Source organism: Panthera uncia, assembly GCF_023721935.1.
Source record: "Panthera uncia isolate 11264 chromosome B3 unlocalized genomic scaffold, Puncia_PCG_1.0 HiC_scaffold_1, whole genome shotgun sequence".
Classification (NCBI taxonomy): Eukaryota; Metazoa; Chordata; class Mammalia; order Carnivora; family Felidae; genus Panthera; species Panthera uncia.
In genome coordinates, this window is record NW_026057582.1 from 69091706 (window position 1) to 69117325 (window position 25620).

At 34.1% G+C, this 25620-nt stretch overlaps 1 protein-coding gene and 1 long non-coding RNA gene across 5 annotated transcripts in view; one reads left to right on the forward strand and one right to left on the reverse strand.

The window, feature by feature from the left end:
• LOC125909617 (uncharacterized) overlaps nucleotides 1-5354 on the reverse strand; it is a 49760-nt gene extending 44406 nt beyond the window's left edge. The window contains exons 1-2 of the long non-coding RNA XR_007453748.1: nucleotides 5191-5354; nucleotides 3120-3169 (exon numbers count right to left, since the gene is read on the reverse strand). This is a non-coding gene — a long non-coding RNA (uncharacterized LOC125909617). The remainder of the gene's footprint in view (nucleotides 1-3119; nucleotides 3170-5190) is intronic.
• A 360-nt stretch (nucleotides 5355-5714) lies between these two features.
• NOVA1 (NOVA alternative splicing regulator 1) overlaps nucleotides 5715-25620 on the forward strand; it is a 150066-nt gene continuing 130160 nt past the window's right edge. The window contains exons 1-4 of one of the 4 annotated variants that reach the window (XM_049612966.1): nucleotides 8452-8540; nucleotides 13606-13720; nucleotides 14517-14573; nucleotides 15614-15693. Coding sequence is in view for 1 of the 4 variants with exons in the window: in XM_049612965.1 (XP_049468922.1) it covers nucleotides 6516-6651; nucleotides 8397-8540 (280 nt within the window). In the remaining 3 variants the exon portion in view is untranslated. Of the gene's footprint in view, nucleotides 6652-8396; nucleotides 8541-13605; nucleotides 14574-15613; nucleotides 15694-25620 lie in introns of those variants that run through there. The other 3 variants (XM_049612967.1, XM_049612965.1, XM_049612968.1) reach the window with 3 other exon arrangements.

Genomic DNA, 25620 nt, shown 5'->3' on the forward strand with positions numbered 1-25620 from the left:
CAAAAAGTCAAAGCTCTTGAGTATTATTAAGGTGACCATATAATTTACTGTTCAAACTGGGGCAATTTTGAAGGTGTTGAACATTGCTCTGGAGCATATGGCCTAAGCCAGGACCAGAGCAAATGGAGACTCAAGATCACTCCAGGCATTATAAGAATAAATGACATTGATTCTTCAGATGAAGATGTTTTATGCATGTAACAGATAAGTAATTTCAACTTAGTTGATATAATATATGAATATTAATTATGGTTTCCTTAATCTTCTTTTGAAGTTCTTGTTTTTCTTAATTTTTTCTGTTTATCACTCTATCCTCTTTATCATTTACTGTTTTACTCCAGCAATTCTTCATATTCAAATGGCTTAAAAGATGAAATGGTCACATTTTGAATTGTGGTGCCAGTAAAATATCTTTAACTATAGACTTCAATGAATGATTGCTTTTAAAATGCAAAAACATAGAGAATATATCAAATATACTCTTTACCGTACCAAATTGTTTTCCTTGATATATTATTTTCCATTGTGTCTAAAGCACATCTTCAAAATGTGTATTATTAACAGATTTAAAAATACACGTTAATGCACACAGTATGTACTTTGATGTTGACAATTTTCTTTATAAGATTCTATGAATGGTCATAAACATACTGAGATAGAAATTGGTTTTTAGAGATGTAAAGAACATCTACCAACTCTCCCATTTTACAGATTAAGAAACTGAAAATCAGAGCAGGCAAATGAGTTACTCTAGGCCACAAAATTAGTAGGTAGAAGAGTCAGAACCAGATTATCAGTTCAAGGTTCTTTATTTTTAACTTTTTATTTTGAAATAATTCAAAAAGTTGCAAAGATAAAAATTCCCTTATAGCCCTCATGCAGATTCTCCTAACACTTATCTTTTACATAAACATGTACCAATTATCACCAGGTTCTTTTTATTGCACTGTGTAAGTGTGAGTTCAGGTTTATTGTCTTTAAGGTAAGTGTGGAAAGATGTATTTCATAATATGTAGAAAAATGCTAGAAAAATTATTCATCTATTACAGACCAAGGAAATATACTCAGTGCCAAAAAATTTAGGATTCTTTCTAACATTAACATATCTCTTTATCTACCGGGATGACATAATCGCAACTGGAATATTAAGGCTTGGGGACTTTTTGGAATAATGCTAATAACACATTTATGTTTCTATATAAATTAGGGTGAGCTTTCATATACTGTTTCATAAACATATTCACCAACTGTGAATTTATGTGATTAAATACATAAACATAAAAGCTGTTTGAATTTTTAAGAAGATAAAGTTTAATAAATCATTTTCTAAGAAGTGCAATCTCAGAAAAGTATTTCTAATCAATATGTCTATTTATAGAACTTGTTATACAACCCCAAGATGTGGGATTAGGTGATAAACTCTTCAGTATATACTTGCTCCTATTTTCTTTGTGGTGCATTGGATGAAAAAATAATCAGAATATGTACATTGATTCTTCATGTCTTATATCTTAAAAAATTAAAATGTATTTTTTAAAAACAGAAAAAAAAGCCCAAATTATTCAATCTTCTTATAATCAATGGTTACAATATTTGGATTGTGAAAATTATAAAATCTTAATTTCCTCAGTATCTTAAGCTTCCCAGATTCTTTTATATTTATTTGATCTTTCCAAAAATGCCGTGCAATAACAGTTTTGTCATTTTCCTTTTTCCTACATTTATGTTGATATTTGTAACAAACTGTTATTGCCCAACCCATATCTCCTTGCCCTACCGTTTCAGAGCACACTGGCCTGATTTTCCATAAAGGTGGGGGATGTGTCCACAGCAGGGTGTTAATTCCCTAGCATTGCCAGCCTGTGTAAGGGCAGAACAGATTCCAGCTGCCAGAGAAAGTCCTCAGAAAAAGATGCAGCTCTGGCAATTGGAAGACTGGCCAGCAAGCATTGAATTCATAATGTACCCAAGGAAAAGACCTCCATCAATGACTGAAGGGAGTTGGTGCATATATATCTGAGTTTTCTCACATTTTGAGTGGGTTAATTCTGAAGCTACTGTTTTAAATGGTTTCTTAGGAATCCCAGTGAGATTAAGCTCTGTTTGCTCACAATGTAACTTGCTTGGGTAATTCACCCTTCATTGCCTTCCTTCCATTCCCTGTCTCACTTCCCCAAATCCCTACTGTTTCCTGAAATCACTTTCTAAAATACACTATTTGCACTTGAATCCTTAACTCAGGATCTGATTTCAGCAGAACACAAACTCAGAAAAGTTTCCTAAAGCATAGACTGAAAAGATACTCATGTAGAGGGGATATTTATGTTCTATAGTTAACAGGATTTATTGTAGGAAAGGCAGGAGGATGGGGACAAATGGGTTTAGGAATATTTGTGGACATCAACTACCTGCGTTTTCTCCACAAAGCCAATCATTATTACTGAAAATAGATTATCTTGTGTCCATATTACTTAGACTAAAACTCAGGAAGAAAAAGAACCTTACTGAAAGTCAATAAAGACTAGGAATTTTGTTCTTCAGATTAATATCATTTTGTATCAGAGTTGCTTATATTCATAACTCATCAACTAATTAAGCAATGAAAAGTATACACGTTCTCTTGTATCTTATGGTATTAGAAAATAACATTAAATTTGCAGTGCCAATTGTTTGGTTACTTAAGAAAATAAAATATTTCTTTTTAGAGAATTAAAAGGTCAAATATTTCTATTATATTTTTCAAAAAGTTCATTCAAGCAGTTTATTTGTACCCTAAGAGGTACAGCATAGTATAAAGTGGGAGCTGCTTTTTAAAAATTTCCTCAGTTTTTTTAGCTGGTAAAAAAATGCAGGACAAGAGATCAAATGTTTATGTCTGTTTAACCAGAATGGTGGAGGTATATAGTGTGAAATGGAGAAGTATCCTTTCTTAAAGAACAAGAAAATACAAGAGAATAAAGGCTAGAATGTACTCTCTGATAACCTTCATGACCAAATCATAATCATAGCTAACTGACCCTTTGAAGTCTGAGCAGGTCTTAGGATAGTCTGTGTAATTCCTGGCATGCCATAGTTAAATAAATTATTGGTAAGCATGCTATCCACATTTAAAATCATACCTTCTGCTCCTAGGCCCCATGGAATGGTGGGTAATATTTAAATATTAAGTCTGAAGAAGGAAATAAGAGAAGGGTCAAATAAATAACATAAGAATACAGTGTCACGACTCTCAGTAAGCTTAAGTCTATAAGGCAATTTAACTTAGCTCACTTTCAATTTAACTTACACATGGCAATGACAGATATTTTCTAAGATATTTTAAACATATTTTACTTATTTTTAGAAATTTGATAACGTCAGTTTCCAATTCTCAGTCTTTTCCAAATTCAAAACTACATGATACTGAATACTTTGTCCAAGCTTTAATACAATATAGCTTTGAACTATTTTCATTTTTGTATTATCTTTGTCTCCTGTCTTTTACTGTTTTAGGACAATATAGTAGCAAACTCCAGCCCTTTTCCAATTTTTTATTTAAAAACATCCTTGCATATTTTTGGTACACTTCACAGAACACTTTGATTACACAATGTCTGGCATCAGCTTTTTCTATCTTGACTACCACATCCTTATTCCAAACCCTGATTTTCTTTCATCACAGCTCATTTTTTTGTTGTTGTTTTAAATCCAATTCCGTGTATAAATCCTCTTTATTCTGGGCATAAAGGCTGTATCATGGTTTCCTATTACATCATATATCAGATAAAAATTCTGGACTTTTAAAGGTTCATAGACTTTTACCAGTTACATACTAACTTACCTGCTTTCCCTTTCTTTGAGGTCTCAGCATTTCTTCTTCTCTGACTTGAGGCAAAGTGTTTTTCATACTCCAGATAAACTTTTATTCCCAAACTAAATGTTATTTTTTCCCTTGTTCAGCAGACTATCATCTATCTTTCATCACTTAAAAAGCACCAGAAATCCCAATGCCTCCTAGATGTTCCTTGCAATAAAGGACGCTGTGAGGAGGGTTAGTATTCTTTCTCATTCCCTCCTCAATCAGGAATTAAATTTTATTCTATTCGCTTTGGTGACTGCCTCAGATATGCAGGTATTCTTGGTTAGAATATCATAGAATTACAGCGAAGTTCTTTATTATGCTAGCTTTTACTAAAGGCATCTTTCGGGTTGAAGTGCTGTAGTGAAAAGTACAAGGAAGGAGCATCTTTGTTCTAGAAATGTAGCGAATATGTTCATACCTTTTCACATCTTTCAATACATTATCTCATTTGACTCATAAGACCTATGGGAAGCAGAGTTACAGCCCCTGCTTTCAGTGGAAGGAACTGAAGCTTTAGGGTCCTGCAATATTCCTAGAGGATAGACTTTGAAATCAGGAAGACCTGAGTTTGAATTATTGCAACAATGCTTATACCTGTGCGGCTTTGGGTTATTAATGTCTCTAAACCTAAACTGCCTCGTATAATAGGTACAGTAATAACTATATGATACACTGCATGTAAAGAGCATCGCATGTAAAATGATTCCTTGGCACATGGAAAGCACTTAATAAACAGCCAACATGTTAAAGGATCTGCCCAAGACACTTTTAGAACATGCCTGCAAGGAGGTGAAACCAAGATTTCGGGCTCCAGAGCCCATGTGTTTCCATTATCCCCAATTCCTAGCGCGCTGATTAATTAAACAACTAACTTGATAGATGACCTTGAGCAAAATACTTCACTGAATCAGTTTACTCATCTGTAAACTGAGTCTTTTCAGACTTTCAGTCTATTGCAGCTACGATATTTTTTTTTCTGTAGCCTTGTACACTTGATGTTCAGACTCCTTATATATCCAAGATCTGTATAATCATAAGCTGTGCACATTGCAATGAGTTTCATTCCTATATTCATACTTAGTTCAATAATTAGTTTTGTGTACACTCAGCTGTTGCCTGTCTTTAGTCTGCGTACCAGCGCCTCTGAGGGGAAGACCCATACCTAGCTTTATTTATATCCTGGCTTGCTCCCGAAAGGCTTAAAGGCAGCGAGCGACACTAGAAGTTCCCTAACGATGTTACACAGTGCTACTAATAAATACTCTTTTTATGAAATCGCCCCGTAGAAAACCGCCGATGAGTTAAGATGATGTCTCTTACCTAACTCTTAAAAATAAAAACTAATGTACCTAGCTAGAAGTCCTGGAAGCATATAGTTAAGGTTCTTTCTTCAGCCTTGACGCTGTTTCACCCGTTGTCAACGGTCACTCGAATGCCCTTCTCAGACTAGCCAAAATTGTCGCCACTCCAGCCCCGGCTTGACCGAGATCCCACCCCGCCCCTTCATTCCCTCTCATACCCAAGTTTCCTGATTGGGAAGGGGCCTGAAGAGCCTTTCTCACATTCCCATTTTATTGGCTGGCACGGCTGTCAGTAATCTCTGCTTCCCGCCTTCTAGCCTAGCGGGTTTCTTGGACCCCTTGGTTTCTGCGACAAGCCGCTTACGTTTGCCTGAGCCGTGTTGCCGGGGACCGGCGACCTTTCACCCCTCCCTTCCCACAGGAGCGCCCCAGCCCCCGTCCCCTCCCCCCCCGCCTGCGCGCGCCCCCCCGCACGCGCTTAGCCCGCGCCCCCCCCCCCCCGCGCATACACCCCCCCCCCCCCCCCCCCCCCCCCCCCTCCAGCCCCCGCCTCCGGCGGGGCCCCCTCCGCCCCCGCAGGCTGAGGCATCAGCGCTGGGAGGCGGCAGCGGCGGCGGCGCTGCTGAGAGGCAGGGACCGGAGCGCGAAGTGTGTGGGAGTCTACGAACTCAACCCCTCTCTACCCTCCCCTCGCAGCCATCCCCCTCCCTCCCCGCCAGCCCCCCCTACAAGCGGGAGAAATAATGAGCGAGACCCGGCGGCAGCAGCAGCATCGCCGAGCAGCCCAGGCAACGGCAGAACCGCTCCGGCAGCGGCGGCGGCGGCAGCACCAGCAGCGGGAGCGAGCGCAGCGCTAGCGCGGCGCGGGGACCGCCGCGCTCCTTCCCGGCTCCTGCCCTCCTCCGCCGCTCGCTCCTCTCCGCATCCACCTCCTTCCCCTCCTCCTGCTCATTCACTCTTTCCCTCACTCTCCCCTCCTCCTCGGCTTCTCCCCGCGCCCCGCCAGCCCTCGCGCTCTCCCACTCCCTCTGCCCGTCCTCCCCGCTCCCCTCCTCCCGCTCATTCACTCGCCCCTCTCCCTTCACTCTCTCCCCCTCTCTCCTTTCTTCTCCTTCTTTCACCCTCCGTCTCTCACACCCCCTCCATTCCCCTGTCTCCTTTCTGACACTGCACTGCAGCTGCTCCTCAGCCCTGCCCCCTCCCCAGTGAGAACAAACCAGCAACATTGCTTTTTTTTCCTAAAGAGATTTCTATTGATCCGATTAAAAAAAAAAAAAAAAAAACCTTAAGAAACCCCAAACGCAAAAAAAAAGAAAAAAAGCCAAAACAAAAGGGAGAACCTTCTCCCCGTAGCAGCGGCAGGAACTGCAAACATGATGGCGGCAGCTCCCATCCAGCAGAACGGGACCCACACTGGGGTTCCCATAGACCTGGACCCGCCGGACTCGCGGAAAAGGCCGCTGGAAGCCCCCCCTGAAGCCGGCAGCACCAAGAGGACCAATACGGGCGGTGGGTATTGCTTCCACCTCCCCGCTGGCCCCATCCCCCGCCGCCCGCCCCTGCCTCCCTCCCTCCTGCCGGCCTCCCTCCCTCCCGCGGCCCGGACACCTCCAGCCCGAACCCGGCGGCTCCCGCGCCCTTGCCCCGCGCCCCCTCCCCTGCACCTGCCCCGCACCTCGCCGTCCCGGACACATTTCCATTTCTCTGTTTATCATTCATCAAAATGGCGACCGGTTTTTCGGAATAGACCTATCTTTCCATTTAATCGGTCTAAAGACTGACCATTTAAATATCCTAGACCTGGGCAAGGGGGTCCGTTAAAGAGGAGGAGGATGACCCCCGAGTGAGGTGATGGCCGCTCGAAGATGCGCGCTGCATTTAACAGTCTGATAAAATAAATAAATAAATGGCACTTGGGTAGCGGATAGCAAATGATTGGGGCATCGGAGAGTTTTTCCCTCTCCATCCCCTTGCTTTGGGCCACAAGTAGTATGCAAAATCTTGATGAGTGCATGCTCTTACCGCACTTACACTGTCGTTGCAAATATCTCATTGATTTGTCTTCAGAGGTGTGCATACGAGGGTGGGGGTGTCTGGTACTGTGACTTGTTAGTTTAACATCCTGCGCTTCCTGGGAAGATGAGTTATAACGGGACCGGTATCGCTTCTTCATTTGCACTGGAGTCATCTTAACAATGCACCCAATGCATCGAGGCAGAGGTGAATTTATCTACAGCATGTACATTAGAGACGGATGGGGGTCTTGCGAATGGCACACCCGCAAAATTTAGAACGTTTATTCACATAAGCTGGATTTACTGGGGTGTTTCCGATTTAAGACTTGATCAGTTTGTCAGAAATTAAAGTTTATGGAGTTGGCTTTATATTTTCTACAACATTTCATTTCACTCTTTCTTGGTTCATCCACTTACTCTGTTTTTAAAGCTGTGGCTATTTTGGAGAAGTAACATAATCTGTTTGGTCACTTTTAAGTGTATTTGATATAAATGACTCCTAAGCTTTTTAGTATTGGCAGAATTCTTCTTAAGGTCCTTTAATTAATGAGCTTAAACGAGATCATGGTAGACTAAGAAGTGCTAAAGAAATACACCAGGATTAGTTAGATTTAACAGTTCACATCACTTTGAGTTATTTCCTGGCAGTTATTGCAGACTTGGAATACACCCTACAGTTTGGGTGGATTATTTGGTAGGAGAAATGTTTGTTTTGCATACTTTAAGTAAGATATAGGCAATGGCTGATTGTGGTCCTTAGGTGTTTGCTAATGTCAAACCAATATAGCTCATCACTATTTACAGTCCTTTTACTTATTTGTATTGCAATATGGTAAGTGAAGGTTTGTCATCATATAAATCTCTGAAGTTTTGTTAAAGAGTCAGTTCATTTCATTTTACCATAGTAACCACAGATAGAATTGGAAGACTTCCATGTTTGGAATAACAACTGGAATTTAGTCATCAGTTTCTACAGTGCTGCAAAATAATAAAACATGTTTAGATTTTAATTCCAAGTTTAAAAGTATAAATCCTACAAAATGAGAAACATTTTGTACCTATTTATTTTTCAGTGTAATTGGCTTACTTTTGTTCTTTAAAAAAAAAAAAATTAACCCCATATTTCCTGCAGCTATATGCCCAATGTTTTAATTGCTGTTTTTCCCTCTTGAGGGTGGAGAGGGGATAGAGAGTTTAAAATTATCATGTTAACCAAATATATTTCTTTGCATTTTTCAGAAGACGGCCAGTATTTTCTAAAGGTTCTCATACCTAGTTATGCTGCTGGATCTATAATTGGGAAGGGAGGACAGACAATTGTTCAGTTGCAAAAAGAAACTGGAGCCACCATCAAGCTGTCTAAGTCCAAAGATTTTTACCCAGGTAGGTGCAATGGTGAAGAGATTGTTTGATAAATCCCCAAGGAAATAAAGAGAAGATCTACGTGTGTTGTATGTTGTATTGAAGGAAATTCTTAATAGTATAGACTTTATTTATATATTGTATTTGTGGAAAATTTTAAAGAATATTTCCACTCTTGATTATGTTTTGTTTCTATAATCGATATACTGTGTCTGTGATTTAGAACAATTACGAGATAACATCTTTTGGGTATGTCTAAATACTTCTTTCTAATTAGGAAAAAACTCTAAAATGTAAAGATAGAAACATGGACAGCTGGCATCAGGAAATAGGGTTCTTTTGAAGTTTTCAGACATCATTGTAATGACAATTAGTCTAGAGTGAATTCAGAAGAGGGGGTAGGAAGGCTTCTTAAAGAATGGACCATTTACTTCTAAATCCATTATGTACCTCTTTCTGCTTCACTGCTTTGTTTGTTGGCCCTGGAGTGAAGTAAAGAGGACAAGTGCTGCCTCTTCAGATTTTTAAAATACTGCGTTTTTAGTGTAATTGTGACAAGGAAATATATTATTATGTAAGAAGTAAAGTAATACTTCAAAATTTGTGTTATGAAGAGCTGTATTGGATTAAAATCTGGTAACAGTTGTGTGGTACTATAACCTACTGGAAAATGGCAAGTTTCCTAGGTGGCATAATTTTTTTTGTACTTTTCAGTGTGTGTTTTTTATTTCAAGTGTTATACAGTTCTCTGTGTTTTATCTTTTTCTTTTTATCATTTTGCTACTCATTATATGGATTTTAAATATAATTGGATAATCTGCATAATTGAATAGTATATCTCTTAGATAAAACATTAACTGATTTGCTTTTACTCAGGTGTAGCTTCTGCCATTTTTTTTTGGTTATTTTGTCTTCATGGCCATAAAAAAGTATTTATTCAGTGCTGAGGGGACTGATACTGCTTCTGCCCCCCCCCCCCATAGAAAAGCAAAGCTCATTTGCTTTCAATGATCTAATTTCAGTAGAATTCTTTAGTAGAGGATTTCTTTTTCATAGCCAATTGATTGGTGGGAGAAAATGGACCATTTTGCTAGATAAGAAGGTTTTAGAATGGTTGAAAATATCACTTAGTTGTATAAACTAAATGTAGTATATTTGGTAAACACTACAAACATTAAGCTAAAATGTAATCTCTTAGATATGCTGTCCTTCGAAAGTTTGTTCCTGTGAGTGTAGTTTTGTAGATGGCTTTCCTTGTCTCTGAAACTTTCCTTATGCATTAAGAAAGTTTACTAACATATTCACATTCATATGTTTGAAAGGTATATTATGATGAAAAAAATCAATGTGGAATTGTGAAAACCTTAGTACAAATAAAAGCATTCAAAAGAGCTTGATTGCAGAATTAATAACGTGATAGTTCTAGGAAAAGAGCTGCAATGGTAAATTAAATTCACTGTCAATAGATGAAAATGAAATAGCTTTTTTGCATTATACATGAGGTGGTATCAGATGTGCAGGGATGTTACAGAAAATTGGTGTTTATCAAGGATATTCCAAATAGTAAATTAAATGCCTTTTCATTTGAATATAGTTTATTTTCAGTGGGTTTGAAAGGGTGCACCGAGAATTAGATCTTTTGTTTTTAGTCCACTTAGTTATACATTTTTTTCTTATTACATTGAAATTGCTTATTTTATTTATAGTTCTGAAGCACGTTATTCATATAGAACAAGAATATCTGTTGGAAAAAATGGAAAACTGGAATGCGTTGAACAAAATTTTGTGTGTGTAGTGACGTAACCTGATCAAATGTGATTTGAAATGTCTGGATAAAAGAAGGCTTATACTCTGCCTGTAACAGGTGGAAACCAAGCACACGCTATGGAATTAATTTTAAGGATAAAGTAAAGCCTTGTAATTAATAAGAAGTTGTATTAATTCTGAACACTTTAATTTAAATATGGTATTACTGGATTACTCCCTGTTCAGACAGATACATCTCTCTTCTTCTGACAGCCTTCAATTTTAATAGTCTTTCTGTTCACACTTGACCACAAGCCTGTGGAATTATCTAAGGTCCTGGTATTCTTCAACATAACAGCCTCTGAGCTACTTTCAACTTCTCGTACTCAGATATATTTAAGGGATACTTACCTGCTCATCTCAGATGAACCAAATTATAAAACTGTGATTTCTTATCGCCGAGTTCTTATAGGATTATGCAGTAATTTGGAAGCCCATTTTTGTGTTTCATATATGTATTTATGACTCCTCTATTAGAGTGAACATGCCTGATGTTTATTTCATCAAGAATCTTTCTATTTCTTGTTTGGTAAGATAGTGTATTTGGGGAAAAGTATACTTTAGTTGTGTAACCTAATGGATTTTCTCAAATTACCTAAGTTTCAAACAGAATGTAATTGTGTTCGGAAGGTTTAGTTAAAATACTGATGTATTTAACACAGACTTTCTTTAGGATGTATAAGCCAGTATACAGACACACTTTGGGGATATTTTAACAAATTTCAACTCAAATGTATGTCCATTGTTTTTACTATAGCCAATATAATATACTCATATTTATCATATTTGTGAAGTTTTTTGTTTTTTGTTTTTTGTGTTTTGCTCAGCTTGTATCTTTAAAATATCTTAAACAACCTCGCCTTCCTGAGTAATTTTTAATATTTATGGTTGAAATCAAAACATTTTTTGTGCATTAATTGGCGTGATTTAGAATTTGTAGAACTGTATATTATATTGTGTATTTCAGCATGGCATAGTAAATAAAATAATTTGGGGAGATTGAGGATTGTGAAATGAATTTTTTAAATTACTGTAATCAAAAAAGATGTATGAGTAGATATACTTTTGCTGTGTATAATTCATCTTTTTAGAAATCTAAATCTTACAGGATACTACTTATTATCTGTGGTTTATGAATATATCTTTTTTTCTTACTTGATTAAAGCAGCCTATATATTTACATATCTTTTCTATAATTAGGTTACCTAAAGTTGTTGCCTTGTAGTAAAAAGCAGCTTTCTCATTTTTGGGGAATATATTACTGTATGCATTTTCAGAATGGCGATAGTGTTCTTTTATTCTTTTATTTGGCATCTGAAGATGTGTTTAGTTTTGTTAATAAATAGATTGATTTTATATGTTAAAATAATGCATGGTTCAGGTAGATGATCCAAAAAACTTATTGAATACATTATTGGTTGGGAATAGTAAAGGATTTATAAAAAATATTTTTTCATGTGTGCCTTAAATTTTAGAACATTTCATAATGCACCTATTGTTATTCCATTGTATGACACTAGAGATCTTCATTATATCCACCAAACAGAAATACTTCACTGTAATCGCAGCATATATTAGTGTGTATCTTACACTTTCTTCGTATTTATGGCTATAAAACTGGATCACATTTGATGTAAAGTATTTCCTTTTATGGTCCTTAAGTTAAAATTTGAACTTATATCCCTAGATTTATTATATCGTAATCTTAGCATTGCACAACTTGGGTGATTTTTTTTGTTAATCACAAGCCAGTTATGTGTTAAATTTTTAAAAGTCTTGAAAAAGAATCTAAGTGCATTTTTCTTTTAGTGAAGGGAGTACTCAACACTGCCTTAATTTTGACATGGGGAAAATTCAGTAGCCAATTTAACCTTTAGGATCGAGACTGTATAACATAAGAATGATCATTTTTTTGGAAATGAGATGAGTTAATAAAGTTTTAGAATAGATCACTTCTTTTGTTTACATTATTGAAAGAAGAGAATTATGGTGTTGGTAGTACAATGGGAATACTTTTGTCCAGCTTTTAAAAGTTGCAGTCCAAACACTTTTCTTTAATCTTAGATGCAAAGCATTTTAGAAATTTATTGGTATGTATTTTAAGGAAAAATTAGTAGATACATAAAATTGTAACAAGGAAAAATAAAAGTAGTGTAATTTCTAGTATTGTTGAGTTTAATATGATGGTTATGATTACACTGTGCTATCCCTTTGATTTTAGTATGATCAAAGAGTTGCTGGCATGTAATGTGCTTTTCTTTAAATCTTCAACTTGTAATATTTATATTTATCATATTACCTGTTGTTATATTTTGTCTCTCTATACCCTTAGTTGAAGGAAGAACCATAATCTTTCAGTTAGACATTAGTATCTCTCTGAAATTTGCTGTATTTTTAATATTTTCTCATTTTAAGAAACAGGAAATCTCAACATATGAAGGAATGTTACTGGCATAGCACAATCTATGTTAAAATTGTAGAGTCTGAAGGTATAGTTTTGATACTTAACTCCTGTAAACAAATGTTTTATAGCATAAGATTTTTAGAAAAATTGAATTAGCACTAAAAGTCTTAGGTATTCTATTTATTTGATTTTTTTTTCATTCTGATGTTTTATCTTCTATCATTGATTTAGTAAGTTGTGGAACATCATTTAAAGTATTGACGTTTTCATGAATTATATTGTATAATGTCACTTTGATATTAGCTATTCGAAGCCTTCTGGATTTTGGAAAAATAGCTCATTTAAATTTGTGACGTTGTAAGGAAATTCAGTATGTCTAACAATATTGCCTTGCAAATATCACCCCCTAAAGCTTTCAAGAAGAGTTTAAACATAGTGAATATAACCAGTGAAATAGTTCAATATTTATGTATGGAAGGTGTTTTGTATAATATATAAGAGGAAAAACAATCTGCGTCTTGGGAACTCTAAGGAGTATGTGGTATCACTAAAAATCTGAGCAATAAATACCCATCAAAAACTTGTCTATTTTATAGCTATTTTGTTTTGTTTTCCTCTGGCTTAAGAAAATTAATTTTTAAGCTTCTAAATAACACAGATAACATTTATTGAACATAATTATGCCACTTGTTACCTAAAATTCAGTACCTAATAAAACTGTTTTTTACCATAGAGTTTAGTCTTAGTTGTTTTCAGTTTAGCGGAGTTGTTTTAAAGCACTTTTATGAGCAAGTGCAGCTTTTCAAAATAAAATTGGGGGGACAAGGGTGGGAGATTTGTGCTTGATTGCCATCTCATTTCCATCTTTGGATACAGCTCTAGCATAAAGTTAAACAACATCTGCAGAGATCTGACTGACAAACATCTCTCTGGGACTCATCATTGCAGCCTGCAGCAGGTGCATTCAGCTTGCAGTCTTTTCCAAAAAGAGGTTAGTTTGTTCTAACATTTATCAGTAGACCAGTGGGAGCAAGTGACTAGAGAGAAGAGGTTGGTTGTCACTTGTCCAGTGCTGGAATACTACAGGTAATTGGACTGGACTGGTGGGAACCGCAGCAGCGTGTGTCTCACATTGCACTGCAGCTGCTATGGGGCTTAATTAACCTGACCCTCAGAGACTGAAGTGTCATGGTATAAAACACAACATGCAAGAAACGAAGCAGTATTTTTCAGATACTTCCTGGTGCTTGACTTGGTGAAATTTCCATTTTCTTCGTCTCGTTCTTAAAAAGATATGGCATAGGCTTTTTTCCATTTTTTTTATATGGAAATATTTGAAACTAAAATGATTTCTATGAATCTGATAGAATCCACACACATAAAAAGATGTTGTATAGAAATAGAAAGAAAATAATCTTAAGTCAGAACATATTCCACAAGTATGTTTTCAAATCATGAACGAGCAGAAAACAAGTGGAAGTACATTGTAATTTTTTAATTATCATTATCGTAGCTTAACATTTGTTTATTTTCAAACATAACCCATGTAAAATTAAGTTATATCATTTTAGCATGTTAGAGGCTTTGGCAAGCAAGCTTTGCTGAGTGCTTTGAAGTGTCTCAACAAACAAGACAGGTATAGCATAAAAACTCAAAAAAAATTAATCTGTCACTTATTTCTATTGTTTGAAATTTCTTAATCTGTTTGAAATACTGACTTACGATATGCTTCCATGACATATATAGAAGTTTCTTACGTTTTCTAATAGTGTTCCCACTTATTGTAGGTGTCTAATCACAGTGCTGTTTATTAATTGGCCCTTGAATGGAAAATAACTTGCAAGGTAAAAACGCCTTTAAGTTAAATACGGCAAGTGCTATATTACTTTAAAATAATTCTGAATTAAAAAATATATTTGGAATTTTGTGAAGGAGTTTTATAGTTTTGATTTTTCTCTCATTTTTACTGATTTGAATTTTTTGGTCTTCGTTGAATATAACCTGTCAATTACCAAAGAGGAATTAAGTTTTGGAGTTTGCACAGAGTTTTTTGTAACTTATATGCTTTTATTGAAGGAATTTTTACCAGTGTTGCCAGTAACTATTTGATTCTGAAGTTACTGCTTATAAGAAATCTTTTAAAGTTTATTTTAATTGAATTATGTATAGTAGTAGTTTATTGGTAGTTATAGTAATCATGGGAAATAAGATTAAAATAATCATCACTAGAAGTTAATATAATCATTCCCGTACTTTTAAGCATATGTTATTTTTCAGTCAAGACTTTTCATTTTTGAGACCTTGGATCTTTGTTTTCTTTCCAATTCTTATCAATATAGAAATGATTCTTTAAAATTCCACATATATACTGCACCATCATTTTTAATTTTTTTTAGAATTTGGTTTTTATGGATATTTATGTATGTGTGTAATTTTATACTGACCTACTCAAGTTTTTTTGCTTTTTTTTTTTTTTAATTTATTTGTTTTTGAGAGGGAGAAAGAGTGCACACAGGGAACAGGCAGAGAGACAGGAAGAGAGAGAGAATCCCAAGCAGGCTCTGCACTGCCAGCGTGGAGCCTGATGTGGTGCTCGAACTCACAAACCCTGAGATCATGACCTGAGCCGAAGTTGGATGCTTAACCAACTGAGCCACCCAGGTGGCCCTTTAAATTTTTGATAAAGAAAACTGAATAAAAATAAACATATAAGACTACAAAGTAAAAATGAAAGAATATTATATACACTGATGAGCTTTTGAGATATTTTCTGTATTCCCTGAGTTTCAAACTACTATATGGATATCCTTTCCCATAACAAAACTTGATCATGAAAACATATAATATCTACGTTCCATCATTGATCTTTTGCTGCTTCCTGCAGGGCCTGTCATAGCATCGTTGACAGGACCAGATGAAAAATGAAATCAGTATCTTGAGTTTTTTAACAGCAAAATGATTCAGGTAAGATTATTTGGCATAGAAAATAAACCATTTTTTACCATTCCTAAACTAATTTTATTTAATAATTGATATTTAAAATTAATATATATATATTTTATTTCAACACCTGTTCTATGTTCTACTGATGTTCAGTATGTTTGTAATTTGCAATGAATTTTATTCTGAACTCAGTAATTTTTAAATTTTAGACTGTAGTGTTTTTTACTTTCCTCATGAAACTAAACATACTTTTTGAAGTTTTGAGAAATAACTTCTCTCTTTCAAAGGTTTTTGAGAACAGTTTTACACTGAAGGCTCTGTAATTGTTTTGCAGGATAAATTTTCACATAATGTACTTATTAATTAAATAAGACTTCAAATCCTGCATTCCCTTTAGGATATAATATATGCTGACTCTCAGTTGATTCAATTTTTAAAAATCATTTTTATCTTAAAGAAGAAAGTTTTCATTTAAATTGTTAATAATCTGCTTCTCTAGGAATTAGATTCAGTGACTTTTTATAAGATCTAGTAATTGTGGGGGAAGGGCAGAAAGGAAGGAATTGGCAGAGCATTTCATTAACACTGAATATAGTAAAGGAATGTGGTATGTATTTTTGTTTTATGTTACTAAATATTTTAGAAGAACAGTAACTTTTCAATCTGATTACATTCATTCTTGAAATAACTTGTTTCTAAAGGAGTTAGTATTGGAGGCTGTTGAGCTTATCATTCACATTTTTAGTCTTAATTATTCTTTGTATAACTGCATTTTAATTTTTCTAAGATTAATTTATGTTTTTTTAAGTCACGGAGGTACTTTTTAATAAAACCTGGTGTGAAATCTGTCTAGAAGCTTTTCTCTTGTTTATTATGTGTATTTATCAGATGCTTCCTATGAACCCAGGTGTAGGCAGCTCCTTTGTCATCACGACTTAGAGTTATTACAAAGCATTTTTTCTTTGTTAAAGGGTTATGGGTATGTTTTACTTTTTCCTAAAAAGTTGTGCTTTAATTGTTCTTGTCTTCTTAAGTTTTGTGTTAAATTTTTTTCTCTTATATGGCATCTCTGTCAAAAGACTTATTGAGGACCCTTAGAAATAGCAGAGAGGCTTTCCATTTTAAGAGACTGAAAAAATCATGGAATTGTGGAACCAGATGAAAGGAATGGATCTTAGATCTCATCTCTTCCAGAATCTCTATTTAACCATTGAGCAAACCAGGATACCAAGATAATAAGTGGTGTATGTCAATAATCATCCTTTAGCTTTTAAATATGTTTTCTGAATTTGTGGTACAAATTTTAGTAGGTACTTCTTTCTCTTCCTGTTTTGCTCCACTCTTTTTTCCCTTTCTTTTTGGATATGACTCTCTGAGGAAATAATTCTTTAATTTTTCTCTCTCCTAGTTTTAAAATGAATGTGCCTCCCCCCCCCCCTTATTTTAAATAAGTTGAAAGCACGTTAGTTATTTTAGAACAGTTTTTGTTGTTGATTTGCTATACTGAAGGGCCAAATACAGGTATACAGGTTCTCTTTATCACTACCACACATTAAAAAAAAAAAAAGTTATGATAGATTATATTACTTGGAATATAGCCTGGTCTCTTTTTCCGTAATTGTAGTTTGAAGATGTCAATATTTCCAGGGTGATTTGATTTCTACACTTTGTTACTTTTCTTCATTGGCAATGTTTGCTTTCTTTTTCTTTCTTTTTTTTAATGTTTATCTTAAGAGAAAGTGGGAGTGGAGGGTGGGGCAGAGAGAGAGAGAGAGAGAGAGAGAGAGAGAGAGAGAGAATCCCAAGCAGGCTCTATGCTGTCAGAGCAGAGCCCGACACAGGGCACGATCACATGAACCATGAGATCATGACCTGAGCCGAAATCAAGAGGTAGGATGCTTAACCAACTGAGCCACCCAGGCACCCCTGCTTTCTTTTTCTTTCTTTTGCTTGCTTCCACTGTTCCTTAGCTAAATTTTTTGTTTTTGGTTTAACAGAGTATTGACCTTGATTTAAAAAAAATGTGTAGACTTTCAATTCAAAATCTGTTTTCAAGGATATATATATTTTCTATATTTTTATGTCTTTCATAAAAATTTTCTTAAGTATTATATATTTGGCTGGGTATTCATAACAGTTGGTTTAAAAAGAAAAAAATATTATGGTTAAAAAATAAGCAACAGGCTAGTTGTAAGGCATTTTAAGTAAAGGTGAAGATGTATTATACAATAATTTTTAATTTTAAAACATCACTATTTTCTCTTTTTTGCCTTTTTCGTTAAATTGGTTTGCTTCTCCGAGTTCTGATGATGTTTGCGTTGTAAGCTTATGGACTACTTTCTAACATAAATATAAAAGTACTCTGTGATTTTTGAAGAATTTTTTTTCTTCACAGCTTTAAACCAAAATGAAAAATCTTTTGTGATAGCCTTTACTTATGTCATTTAAATAATTGAATTAAGCTCCATTGGTATGAAGGAATTAATGTTGTCCTTCATGCCTGTTGCTGTATGTTCAGTTTACAGCTCAGTGCTGTAAACATAGGTGGCAGTTCAAATTTAAAAGAATGTATGTATGAATGAATAAATGACTGATTTGAGGCTTCTTCTGTGAAGTGTGAGTACAATGGATAGTGGGCAGTTTATCTTTAAATTTTCATTATATATCCAATTTACCTTGAATGGGGTGGTGTGTATATGTAAAACCCATATTTCAGATAAGTGAACAAATGAGTTCAAAAATTTAAACAAACAAGAAATGGCCGTAGAAGTGTTAACACAAGTATGGGCCAGGTATTAAAAAAGAAGAGTAGAGTGAGAGAAGGGAGTTTTGCTTTGTATTTAGCATGTTGTTCTTTGTGAAGGAAACTGTAAAGCCAGTATTATGGAGTACTTAAAAGCCATTTCCAAAATGTAGATAATTAATAAAAATATTCTGACTTAACCAACATGAGCTTAATTCACATTTATTAATAAAAGTGATTTGAAATACCTATATTACAAGATTTTAGAGTTACGTCACATTATAGTTTTTTTGCTGCCACATGTCTACTTGTTCGCTAAGGAACATCCTGTTGATGACTTTTCTTGAGATATCCTGAAAATCAAAGTTTATTAACCACTAAATTAAAGTTACATTATTAAAAATATGATTATTTTAATTGTATTTTAATATCTTCACCTGTAGAGGGGAAGTTAACATGTATAAATACATTATGACTTTTAGAAGCTAGACTATTTAATTTTTTTATTTGTGAAAGAAAAAAGTATACCAGTTAACATAGTAGAGCAGAATTTATTTGCTTAGAGTTTGACTAACTTGAATATCAAGGTGTTAGTATGTGTTACTTTATTTGAAAATAAAATTATAGGAAAGTTATTAAATTTGGGCTTCTTTAGTCTTTTACTTTTTAAACAGTTAAAATTTAGAGAAATCCATGAAATACTAATGCTTTTATTGTATTAGTACATTCAGTTTTGCTACAATGAACCAAGAAACATCTAAGATTTAGTAGATAAATCTAGTCTTATGCTTAGTCCTTTACATTTTTATAAATTCTCTTAATTTTTTTAAAAGCTGGTGCAGAATAGTGGGCTAAAATACTTCTATTGTAGTGTTTCTTTACCTGATGCTTCCTTTGCTACTACCATGGGATTGTACTTTGCTACTACCTCTTGGGGTTAGAACTAGGTATACAATGCTCTGAAGATCTTATTCTCAAGAAAGAGAGCAGTAAGACACAAGAAAGATAAATATCTGGTTATAATAAATTTTAATAAATGTATAATGGTAGAATTGTGTCTACAAGTTGAAACTACCTCTGTCCGTGACCAGATCTTGCAGGGAGAAGGTGGACTTCAAAGAAAACTTCAAAGAGGAGGGGGGTTTTGAGGGTTGAATTTTAATTTGCTTGTTGGGCAAGAGTGGAAGGTCATTTGAAGCAGAGACACAGTGTATATTTAGGTAGATATGAAAATTCCTGTCCTATTCAGGGATCCAAAAGTAGTTTGGTATTACTAGGTAAAAAGTGGATGTTGCTGGGGGGAAAGTGGGGATAGGGAGATACTATAGATATTTTTAGAGACAAGAGAGAATGTATTACATGTGAAAAAGATAAGAACTTGTTTGAAAACTACTATTATTAGCAAGAATTATTTTAAAGAAAAAATACCTCTGTTGTGTCTATAAAATGACCCACAATGGTACTGAAATTAAAATTTATGCACGTATTTGTATAAAAGTTAATAGTTGTACTTTGGAGGAGGATTGCCTTAATTATCTAAAAGTAGAGCTGAGTAGTAGACTGAGGAATGTGACTTTCTGCTTAGCAATGTAAGTAGAATTAAAGAGAAGACTACTTTGTTTACAAAGGAAAAGACTAAGGGAAAGGTGAGGCAACTAGAAATACGGAAAAAGAGATGTTAAGAAATACGATAGTTGTGTTTTATTAAGCAGTTATGTGCCAAGTGTAAAAGAAAAGCATGGGAACCTAGTGAAGGACAAAATCCAGTGAAGAATGTTTTGCTGTACTCAGGAATAGTGTGGAGAGAAGTATGTTTTTGACATTTATTCGCTTTTACATACCTTGTTGTCTGTGCAGACACATTTACAATTAGCGACTTGGTTTCTTTTACTAGTTTGTTTTTGAATCATATATCTGATACAATTTTTCTCATTTCTTAAATTACATGAATATGTAGGCCATTTTAGCTCTCTTGATATGTGATAAACAGATCTATTCATTTTTAATTTGATGAAAATTCGTGATTTACACAGCATATACATTTTTTTTAATGTGTGAATTTGATGTCGTTCCAACACTAAAGTTTTGGTATATGAGAGAGACATTGGTCAATGAAAATAAAAACTGAAACTTCTTATTCATTGTAAATGGATTTTCTGTTATGTAATTATTTTATTTGGAGTTTCACATGATTATTGAGATTCAGCAGGATTCTCCATCATTGATATTTATTTCCTAAAGGAGTCACTGTTAATCGATACTCGATCAAAATCAGATTAACTTAAAAAAGACTGAAAAATATGGCACTGTGTTTCCATTTAGAAAATGAGATTAAAAATCTATCTAGCGTTTTATACTGATTTGTGAAATCATTGGCTAGTTGTGTAGAGAAACATTAAAGAATTGAACAGCTGAAGTGACATTAAGCACCAGATGGGGATTTGAAATGAAAATATTCACTGTGTAATCTTTATTTAAGTGCTATTCATAATTCAATAATACCAGTCGTATAACTCAAAGTTGAATTCAATACAAAAAGGAAGCATAAGCAAAATCTCTGCCTTCAAATTGATACACATATCATGGTATGATATCATGACTTGTTCTTAAAAGGGATAAATAATATAGGTAAGACAACTGCATACATTTTTTGCAGAGGCAGTACAATTCTCTTTGAGAAAAATTTTGAAGAATTTTGGGTTGTGAATTGTTTCAAAGTAACGTTTATTTAAATGGAACATCTTTTATGAATTCTGTCTTTGAAATTATATTCTATTTTGCATTTACAAACATCTTCTAAACTAGAAACTTCCAGCCATATTTTCTTTACAGTAATATTTTAAATTTCTTCTGAAGCGTATACCTATTTTGTTTAAGGAAAGGTATGTTCCTCTGAAAGCTTTATCACGTTTTTAGCTAAATTGGTATATTTGACATCTTGTTTAAGAACTAGAATGACTCTGGATGTGAAAACACAAACTGTGATAATAAGAAAGATATGCCATATGTGGCAGTTTAGGTTGGCATATATCTCAAATGGCATGTTTAATGTACTGTATTACTAAAATTAGTAATTTTACAGTGGAAGGCTGCTACTCTTAGTATATAGTTTCATGCTGGTGGGCTTAGAATGCTGACAGACCCTTTACTTTGTAAATCCCTGTTTTCAGTCCTTGTAAAAATCTTTTCTCTGTTAAAATTATCTACATGGGATATGTGTTAGTAACTTATTCTCTGAAGTTTGTGAAAGTTAATGAAAGTATTATAAATAGTATATAGTTTGACAGATGATTATCGGTGTGAATAGCAATCCTGTATGTTGTTTTTTTTGTCAAATAATAATAATGCTAATATATTTATATGGCAAAAAATAGTTTAGCAAAATAAATAAGAATCGAAAACAGTATTTTTACTTTTAGGGAATGTACATATGTTGGCAGGAAAAGCTTTGAGGTTCTAGAGTCTTGGCACTGAAGCTATTTGAAACAAACTGAAATAAATTATTGCCCTTTACAAGAAAATACTCAACTTTGAAATCATATTGCAGCTTTCTTGAACATAATTTTTTTTCTTTTCTCTTTTAAAAATATTGATTTTACTGAAAATTTTTCTTAAGGCCCATCAAATAATTCAGCAGACTGCATTAAAAATAAGTAGAGGGGCGCCTGGGTGGCTCAGTTAGTTAAGTGTCCAACTCTTGATTTCTTTTCAGGTCATGATCTCAAAGTTTGTGAGTTTGAGTCCTGCTTCCAGCACAGAACCCTTGGGATTCTCTCTCTCTTCTCTCTCTGCCCTTCTCCTGCTTGCTGTCTCTCTCTTTTTCTTTCCCAAAATAAGCTTAAAAAAATAAGTAGAAACTGCAATGTGATGGGGATAATTTAGGTGATTTCAAGGGATAAATAATATAGGTAAAGGATATGAACATTTTTTGGCCACTTAAACTATGCAGGACAAATGCAGTTCTGCTTGAGGAAAATTTTGAAGAAATTTTAACTCAGAGAGATGTTTCAAGAAATAGTTATCTAAGTGCAGTATCTTTTAACGAGCCTGGCTCTGAATTTATGTGAGTATTTAAACTATCTCTATTATCGTTAATGGGAAAAGTGATAGTCTTGTTTTTAAAAGTCTAAAACCAATTAACTAAAAGTTACTTAATAAAAGTAAGTGGTATATAAAAGTAGTTTATTAATCATGGCTTAGTTAGCTCTTACATTCTATCACTTATTTCAATTCTTAAAATTTCAATGTAGGCAAGAATTCTTATTTCTGTTTACAGTTCAGGAAAAGTAAGAAAGACAGTGAAAGTTGAAATGATATGTGGTATAGCAAGTTAATGATGAACCTGTTTTTTTTTTAACTGTTATTCTGTACCTCTTTGCATTAGACTACTTACAAAGTTGATTTCAGAAATACAGTATTCAAAATTTAAGGTTCACCAAAATGCTGCATTCATTGGTCAATCACTGGGAAATAATAGATTTTTTGATGGCTTAATAATTTTTGGCCCTATTCACATAATAAGGAAATCTTACAAATTTGAATTTTGCCATCAAAAGAAAAGCTGTAATAATTAAACAAAATGGAGACATAAAAACAAGTTTTCTGTCTTGACCAGATCTCTGTAAACATTGAATTTTGATATCTTTTATGTACTTTTCCATCTTCCTATTGATATTAGACCTCTAAGGTAGTTTGACATTTCACCTTATCTATGAAATTATTTTTGTGAGGTTATTTAATTATTCTCAGTTTGGCACTTATGATTTTGCTTTTACTTTTTAAGTCGTATATAACCACTGTAGAGATTTGTTAAATTATACATGAAGTTAGAAAGATCTAGTCAAATAAATATGACAGTACTTCCTATAATAAAATTTTTCATGAGGAAAAAAATGTGTTGGGTGTTAGATAGTGAAGTTTATTAAGAAATTATCAAGTCAGGGGCACCTGGGTGGCTCAATCAGTTAAGCATCCAACTCTTGATTTCAGCTCAGTTCATGATCTTGTGGCTCATGAGTTCCAGCCCCTCATCGGCCTCTGTGCTGACCCTGCAGAGTCTGCTTGTCTTTCTCTCTCTCTGTCCTTCCCATACTCACTCACTGTCTCTCTCTCTCTCTCTCTCTCTCAAAATAAATAAACTTAAAAAAAGAAAGAAATTGTTAAATCAGCTCAGTGCTTTTTAATGCCTTCTGGGTATGTAGAATGGAATGCAAGACCCTCAGGGACCGTGTGGTGTCAGAACAGAGTTTATCCGATCTCGACATTTAACAGCTGTATGATTTTTTTTGTCAGGTCCTTGTATCTATAATTTTTTCATCTGTCTAATGGAAATATTAGTACTCCTCACACAGTCATAAGTTGTTCCGGGTACCACAAAAGGGAAGATGTAAAAGTATGTCACATAATACCTGCCATATAAGCATTTTATAACCATCTTTTTAAATTTTTTCTTTCCCATATTTGTTACATTTATAACACTAAATATACAGCAGACATTTTAATGTAAAATGAACTATAGAAATGTGGCTCTAAAAAGGAAAACATTGCTATAAGGAGTTTTTCTTTCAAAATTGCTTTTTTCTTTTAATAACTGATTGTTATTAAAATATAAGCAATACATAGAAAGTTAAAGCTCATTTTTCATCCCATCCCTTTAAAATAATATAAATAATTTGGTGTATATTCATTTTGACTTTATAAATGCCTTCTTATATTTTTATATATCTTATATATTCAATTCAATTTTTAGATACAATTGTCATATATATTTGTATTTGAATAGATAATTACAAGTGATATTCATTGTTATAAATGGGATGAATTTGCAGCAAATCACCTCTGTTGGTTAATGGATTTGTAGAACTTCTAAATACTCTAAGGTGTCCTCCCAGTCACAACTATGTGGATATTTTTATGTGAACATTTTTATGTACATAGCTTAAAAATGTGTTCTGTGATACCCCTGAGGGTACACAGAGCCTTGTTGTTTATTTTTTTACCCATATGATTGACCTGAAAACTAGAGATAAGGATTTATAATATTGAAGCATATTATAATCTCATATGAAGCACATGGGCTTCATTGTATTTAAGACTCTTGAAAATTAACATAATTTATTAAACCCTCCTTTCTTCATCTTTGTACATTCAAATATAAAATGTTAAAAATATTTAATAAGAAATCAAATGGTATATAGAATATTTAATACTTCTTTCATGATCTTTTTCAAGATACTGAGACTTCTGAAAATCCTTTACCTGTTAGTCGGAAAGAAAGTCATAGTGTATTAAATGATGAAGCTAGATGTTTAGTAATATAGGTGATCGTTCAAGACTTATTTTTCAGCCGTTTTTAGCTTAAAACATTGTTTTAATTGCTTTTGTAAAGCAATGTAGTTCATGTTCATGCAACTTTCAGGGAAGATCCTCTAAAATTTAGTGGTATAGTTTTACTAAGAGTATGTTTTGGGGTCATAGCATATTACTTTCCATTCCTCAACAAATATTCATATTTTCCATGACTTATCACAAAAATTCTTGATTACCATTATGGTGAAAAATTTTTTATGATGTGTGTATATTTTGTTATCATCAGTGTGTAAACTTAATGTATTCAAGTGCCTTGCATATTAGATATATTTATATGTTAAATATTTAGGATTTGTCTAATCCCATAGCAAAAACAATTGTGTATATGATTTTTTGTGTGTGACTGTGACTTTAAGGGCAATAAATATACTTAAGATCATATCGATTCTTACTGCTTTGTGGAAAGTATAAAACCTTAGTGAATATCTGCCATAGTACAGAGTAAATTCAATTAAATATTTAGAATGTTACACCTTTGAATATGTAAGAGTACTAAATGTTTTAGGAAAAAATGAAGCGAGAAACTTTGCTAAAGTTTATTTAATTCCATAATAATTAAATTTGTGGGCCTAATCTTTAGAGTGATGGATTTATTCTTAGATACTTAGAACACATAGAGATGTTGAGAGTGTTTGAAATCTGATTAGATTGAGTGTAATATTGAATGTTGGCAGTTTATGGAAGAGGAATCTGTATTAGTCGAGGGTAGAGGAGACTGAGGATTATCTCTGATTATATTAGGGTATGGGTTGAGGAATTACTGAAATTTGAGATAGTCTGTGAAAGCTGAAAATAGCTCCAACTTCCTTGTCACCTGCAGCATTTTCACTCTTTTA